The sequence below is a fragment of the Nicotiana tabacum genome, chromosome 11 (genome assembly GCF_000715075.1).
Source record: "Nicotiana tabacum cultivar K326 chromosome 11, ASM71507v2, whole genome shotgun sequence".
Taxonomy (NCBI): Eukaryota; Viridiplantae; Streptophyta; class Magnoliopsida; order Solanales; family Solanaceae; genus Nicotiana; species Nicotiana tabacum.
This window is the reverse complement of record NC_134090.1, coordinates 120,965,421-120,972,978: the sequence shown is the minus strand read 5'-3', so window position 1 is coordinate 120,972,978 and position 7,558 is coordinate 120,965,421. Positions and strand designations below refer to the sequence as shown.

Sequence of the window (7,558 nt, the reverse complement as noted above, 5' to 3'; positions counted from 1 at the left end):
GGTAGAAATTGGGAATTTTGTAAAATTATCGTTTAGACCTCAAATTGAGGTCGGATTTCAAAACAAATTACATAACTAGGCTCGGGGTTAATGGATAATTGGGTTTTGGTCCAAATCTCGGATTTTGACCAAGCGGCCCCGGGGTTAACCTTTATTGACTTTTTCAAAAATGATCAAAATTGAACCTTTTTCATTAATGGGTAGTATCTAAGCTTATTTTGAATCATTTGCTTGATAATTTGTTGTATTTGGTTGGTTTGGAGGCTTGTTCAAAAGGTAAGGTCGTGGTTGAGTGATTGTTTTATTCGCGGAGTGAGGTAAGTGTTATGTCTAACCTTGACTTGAGGGAATTAGGACTTGTTATATTTTTTGTTATATGAATTATGTGGGAAACAGTGTATATGCGAGATGACGGGTGTATATAGACCGTCATGGGATTTAGCATGCGGAATTTGAATATTTATTTCCATGATTTAGATTTTTCCATGATATTTTGAAAAAAAAAATCTGTTAATTCTTATAACTTTCAGTAAGACTAGGAATCAAAAAGAATGTTAAGATTAAAAGGTGAAATGTAATTAGTCAAATAATATATGGAATATGTTCCCAATAATTCGAGGACCAAAATTTATTATTTTTCGAATTACTTTATGAATCTATATCTATATACCTCTTCTATGCAACTTACTTATGATCTGAGGAGGATGTACCGCTATATTTACGGGTTCAATTAAACCAATAATTTTTTGTGCATAGCATAAATTTATGTGTAAAACTATACTGAAAATGTAATAAATAGTAAATAAGAATTCATAACTTTAAGAACATAATGGGTTCAATGCTAAAATCCTTAAAATTTGAACCTATAGAGTTAAATTTGCTTCTGTTACTTATTAGCTTAAATATTTATTCTCAATAATCACTTTTTCTAGATAATCAAATCATTGTATGCTAAAAACAAACAGCTCCATACTAGTTGAATCTTCTTTACTAGTATTTGACTATTTGTTGACTATGTGAACAGGAAACAAAAGAAAAACAAAAATTACAGGAAGGCAGGAGCTTATCATCATAGGAAAAATTAGTTCTTTAACTCAGAGATATAAACTACGAAACTTACTGCAGACCATATATGCATATTCAATTTACCTATGTGGGCCCAGATTGAATTCCACCTTCATTTTTACTGGTTACTAAATTAAATCTAGTCATAAAATTAGTAAATAACAAGATTCCAAATCCAAATGGTTTACATTAATAACATTCTTTCTTTTTTGGTAAATATGTATTGTCCATCAAGAAATCTAGAGTATATATTTAATAAATCCATTCCAAAAAAAAAAAAGGTATTTTGGAATTTGCCAGTAGGGAACTGAAAAGTTCACAGATGGTACATATTGAAAGCCAGCCCTTTCAGGGTTTATATATAAGGCTGAAGAAATTTCCAGTTCTACATTTCAACCAATATACACACAAGAATTTTCCAGGTTCTATTATTCAATAATGGCATCACCAATGATTACCTTAAATAATAGAGAAATGTTCATACGGCTGGTCATGATCCTATATCGCAACCCAGCTGAGTCCCTGTTAGTCATGGCTTGTGGTTCTGGCTACAAAACCATGCTCATTTTACAAATGCAGTTGTAAAGATTTAGAAGGCACCAAATATAGTGGTGAACTCGTTGTCAAAAGAAGCTGTGACATGTTTAAAGTGTCTGCAGTCTAAAGTCCCCCCGATGGCTAATCCTGGAGGCCAGGACATGCCATTGATTACTCTAGTAATGGATAGAGACATTTCATTCCAAATTGTGTATCAAACAAGGTTTACTATGATAAGTGGAATCAAACATTACTTGAATAATGTATGTTCCATCGTGTTCGCGGATATTTTACTCCAATTCTTTCAAGAGAGATCAATAATTCTCCTAAATTCAACATTTGGTGCTATAACAGTAGTTCCAAGAACCCTGGATTACATTATCCAGACTAATAAGGGGCCGTTGGATAGTTTTTGGTCCTTAAATCCTGCATTTCCAGTAGGCGATCGGACTTTGTTCTTGACATTCTCAAAAGGTTGCCCTGTGACTGAAGCAGAGGTGATTGAACTCTTCAATTCTAAATATAGAGATTGTATTGAGGACATTCATATGGTGCATCGACTACATTGGATCATTCGTTGTATGCTCGAATGGTGGTTCGAGATGTTTCAACCGTTGATCAGATTTGGAGCAGCTGTCCTATTGCTAAGTTCAGAATTAATGGAAAACATGTTTGGGCTAGGAAATATGAACGTATAGATAAGCATTTTTAGTAGTAGTACCAATTGTTGTGCATGTATATTGTATACAAAATTCTAATGGGATAAATTATGATAAATTACAAAATTACCATACAATTGTGATAAATAAGCGTTCCTGGAAAAGTAATACTTAGTAGTAATAAAAGAAAATAGGTTCACTGATTCAAAATTCAATCTATAGCTTTTAATTACTTTTTTGTTTTCCCTTGCTAGAATTGATCAATCTCACTCAGACTGACTTAGATTGTTACGGGGTCCAAAATTTTGAGAAGCAACCAATCCTAATCAAGAATTGTGTTCTTATTATTTTCTCAAATTAGTGTAGTGTTAATTAAATAAAACATTCAAGGAGATAAAGACAATTTTACAACTAAGGTTATTACGGAGTTTAGAGCAATGATAAAGTTGTCTCCGTATGACATATAGGTTATGGATTTGAGACGTGGAGACAGATACTGATATTTATATCAGGGTAGGATGCCTACATCACACCCTTGTAAATAACTTATTTAACATATCAGAACTAAAAACATTACTTTGGAACGGAATTATAAAAGAAATTCTCTTGATGAAACAAAACTTTGGCAATTTATTTACTTTCTCTACTGTTTGGGTCATTGTTTTCGATAAAAGTAAGAGATCCACTAGATTAATGTATATTAGTTATAATCTAGCGCTTAAAATTAGTCGAATTGACGCGTGATAAATAGAAGAATATAATATAACTAGATTTACTTAAATGATTCAGAAATAAAAATGTGATTATTAAGATATGAAATATTTAGTTAGTACATTAATGTATATCAGTTATAAACTATTAGTGTATGTGCTTTACACGTGCATTATACGTGCATACGTGTCAATCAACAAAATAATATAAAAAAAATACTAAATTATTGTAAGTCTACCCAAGACCACTGAGTATACAACTTGAAAAGATCATGTAAATATTACTACACAATTTTTAAGCAATAGAATAAAAAAAATGTGTAAGTTTTTTTTATAATATGAATTGTTTTAGCTAGCTTAATAAAAGAATAACCCGTGCTCCACATATCTTAGATCTCTTATTACAAATTACATAAATTTGTGAATATTTTATTTCTTTTAACATAATATGTATTTATAGTCTAATTTAGCTCTCAAAATTAGCCAAATTGACCCTTGAAAAGCGAAAGAATTATATCAAAACTAGATTTACTATGATTCAAAAACAATATTCGAATTATTGAGATACAAAATTTAGTAATAATTAATGTATATAAGTTATAATCTTGCTCTTAAAATTAGTCAAGTTGACCCGTGATAAACGGAGGAATATAGTATAACTAGATTTACTTAAATGATTCAGGAAAAAATATGAATTATTAAGATATGAAATTTAGAAAGTAATTATATATAAGTTATAATCTAGCGCTTAAAATTAGTCAAATTGACGCGTGATAGACGGAGAATATAATATAACTAAATTTACTTAAATGATTCAGGAAAAAATGTGATTATTAAGATATGAAATATTTAGTAAGTCCATTAATGTATATTAGTTATAAACTATTAGTATACGTGCTTTACTTGTGTGATACACGTGTGCTTTACTTGTGTGATACACGTGCGTATCATATCTGTCACGACCCAAAATCCACTATAGGCCGTGATGACGCCCAACGTCGCCGTTAGGCAAGCCAACGCTTAATTATTTATTTTATTATTTTAAAATCACAAATCTTATTTAGATAGATAGGTCAGTGCATTAAAATAAATTGTAGTTGTGTATAGTTAAATTAAAAATAATAAGTAAAAGCGTATCAATGTAAAATAATCCATAGAAATTCTAGAACAACTCCAAAACCCAGTGTCACAAGTGCATGAGCATCTACTAGAAGATACAATAACAATACAAGATCTGTTTGGAATATAAGTTGGACAGAAAAATATAAATAATTCTAATGGAGACTCTGTATGCTGCAGATCGTTACATGGGATGCAGCTCACTATAATGTCCACACAATAGTCGCACCTTTGTGCCCAAAAGACCACTAGAAATACATACCTACACAATAAGTGCAGAAGTGTAGTATGAGCATGTAAATCAATGCATGCCCAGTAAGTATTTAGCTTAACATTGGAGAAGTAGTGACGAGGGGTTGACATCGACACTTACTAGTGATCAAATAAATCAAGCACAGTATAAAGTAAATAAGTATTAGGAATGGTAAATAAACAGTGTAAGCCAATATAGGTACGGGATATGATCCTCCTCTGAACGGTAAACACTAGCTCTCAATTATCGGATACCTCCTCAACCGGAGTATATATATATAAAATGGCCCCACCAGATAGGTCGTCACAACTAAAATAAGGAAAACTCACGGATACGCTGGCTTTTTGTCAAATATTATGCATGATTCTCTCAAGTCGCACGGCCCGATCTGGTAAGAGTATTTCATGAAGTTGTCGAGGTGAATGGCCCGATCCCATAGGACTATTTTATAGAAATGCCGAGGCAAACGGCCCGATCCCATAAGAATGTGATACATGATACTGTGGAGGTGAATGACCCGATCCCATAAGAATATGATACTGCCGAGGCGAACGATCCGATTCCATAAGAATATGATATTGCCAAGGCGAATGGAACGAACCATAGATGCATCTATTATACTTCCGAGGAAAACGGCCCGATCCCATTAGAATAAGAAGCTTTAACAGGTACTTGACCTCACTCAGAAATATACGTGTGAGTTATGAAATTTAAAGACGCTTTTCGATGAAAATGCACAATGCGAGAGAAAATCGTAAGATAAGCAGAATTATTGCACGGCTAATCAAGTAGCTCGTCAAATATCTTACAATAGCGAGTCCATCACTCTACACAAGCCTAGTCTCAGGTCGTAACGCAAAATCAAGTAACTAAGTAAGAAAGACTCACTCAACTAGTAAAAATAAAGCATGGCGTGAATCCTAGTCTACCCGGATATAATAAAAAATTCTAGCATGCACACGGACACTTGTTACCTCATACGTGCGCAGTTCCCACAATATGTAGCATATAATAAAAATAGCACGTACGTGGTAATTTCTCTCTCACAAAGTTAGACAGGAGACTTGCCTCGCTCCGAAGTTCCACAACCGGCTCCAATGCTTCTCTAACGCCTCGACTCAAAGACAAACGATCCAAAATTAGTCAAACTACGTGAAAATCAATCAAAATATACTCCAATGCTTACCGTTTAACTATTTATACAGATTCTCAACTCCACTCGAAAAGTCAACAAAGTCAACCCTCGGGCTCACGTGTCCGGATTCTGAAATTTTGTAAAGATAAACATTACCCATAATACTATGAACTCAAATATATAATTTATTCCTAATTTCATGTCCAATTTCGTGATAAAAATCTAAAAATACCATTTTTAGGTTTTCTTCCAAAAATTCCATAATTTCTATAACATTTCCGTGTTAAAATTCATATATAACCCATGTATTTAATTTAAAACAAGTAGGAATAACTTACTTTACGATATATGGCAAAAACTATCTTCAAGAATCACCCCAAATCGCCCCACATGAGCTATAAGAACTTAAAAGTGATGAAATGAGCTCTAAATCCAAACTAGATGTTTAATACACCTGTCGGGCCTCTTTCTTCGCAAACGCAGTAATTATCCATGCGATCGTGATTAACAAAAGTTACAACATGGTTTTCCTTCATCGCGATCGCGTCAAAACCTTGCGATCGCGATGTACAAAGTTTGTTTTCTCTTCACAAACACCTTTCGATATTATGGGCTTTACATTCTGTACAAAATTCTAAATGACAAATGATTTGATTTTCAGAAAACTAGAGTCAAAGGACTACAACTTTAATTATTAGATCATCCCCAAATTTCTTATAGATTGCAAGATATAACCTGTCAAAGTAACAATACTGACAGCAGAAAATCCTTCTACGCGAATTCCTTCCACGATCGCGATTCATAATGCCTGGAACAACACTTTGCTCTTTTCTATTACGGCCCTTTCTTCGCGATCACGAAGAAGGATGTACCTCTCAAAAATAGCAGCTCAAACATGGCAATATGACCCGTAGCACATCTGAGAAACTGTAACAATCCAATCGGTTATTTTGAGCAGTTGCACTTAGCTTGGTGGTTTGAGGGCATGAATAGCTCCGTATGATATATTATGACTTATGTAAATCGTCGATTTTGGTTTTCAGGTTGTTCATAATTAATTTAGAATGATGATTCTCAAATAGGAAGCCTTAAATTGAAAGAGTTGACCAAGTCTGATTTTTAGTATTTGACCTCGGATTGGAGGTTTGATGGTTCCGTTAGTTCCGTTGGGTGATTTTGGACTTAGGAGCGCATTCAGATTGTGAGTTGGAGGTTCTTAGTTGAATTTAGCTTGAAATGGCAAAAGTTGGATTTTTGGAAAGTTTAACGGAGAGTGGACTTTTTGATATCGGATTTGGATTATGGTTCCAGAAATTGGGATAGCTTCGCTATGTGATTTGAGACATGTATGCAAAATTAGGGTTCTTTCCGGGTTGGATTGCAATGTTTTGGCACGAGTTATGGAAGTTGAAAAGTTCTAAGTTCATCAAGTTTTATTTGCGGTGTGATTTGTCGTTTCGTTGTTGTTATGTGTTATTTAAGGCCTCGAGTATATCCGTATTATGTTATCGGACATGGTAGGATATTCGGACGTGGTCCTGAGGGCCTCAGGCGTGTTTCTGATTATTTTCGGACTATTTTTCCTTCATTTTGCATTGTTGGTTCTGCATAACTCTGAGTATTTGGTTTCCTTAATCATGACCGTGGGGTATGGATTGCGATCGCGTAGAGTTGTTTAAAGGCTGGGAGAAATTGTTCATCGCGTTTGCGAGTCCTCGGGCGCATTCATATAGGTTGTTGCAATTTGAGCATCGCGTTCACGTGAGCCTGCACATGTTCGCGTAGTGTGTTTGACTGAGGTGGGCAGTGGCCACTTCTTCTTCACATTCGCAATTCTTTGTACGCGATTGCATAGAAACTTTTTGGTGAAATTATATTTTGTTCATGGCGAACGCGATGGATTTCCCGCATTCGCGTAAGAGGATGCCTAGGTAGAAGTATAAAGTACTCTATTTCGAGGGTTTCGGCCATTTTTACATTTTGGGAGTTATGGAGCTTGGATTGAGGCGATTCTTGAAGCAATTTTCACCATCTAGACTGGGGTAAGTATTCTCTACTCATTTTTTATTTTATATCTTGA

The 7,558-nt window shown here is 34.2% G+C and overlaps 1 protein-coding gene across 1 annotated transcript; it reads left to right on the top strand.

The window, feature by feature from the left end:
* The first annotated feature begins 1,739 nt into the window (after positions 1-1,739).
* LOC142165987 (uncharacterized) lies at positions 1,740-2,314 on the top strand. Its single transcript, XM_075224385.1, has 2 exons — positions 1,740-2,076; positions 2,142-2,314. The coding sequence occupies exons 1-2, from the start codon at positions 1,740-1,742 to the stop codon at positions 2,312-2,314; spliced, it is 510 nt and encodes a 169-aa protein (XP_075080486.1).
* Positions 2,315-7,558: the final 5,244 nt, after the last annotated feature.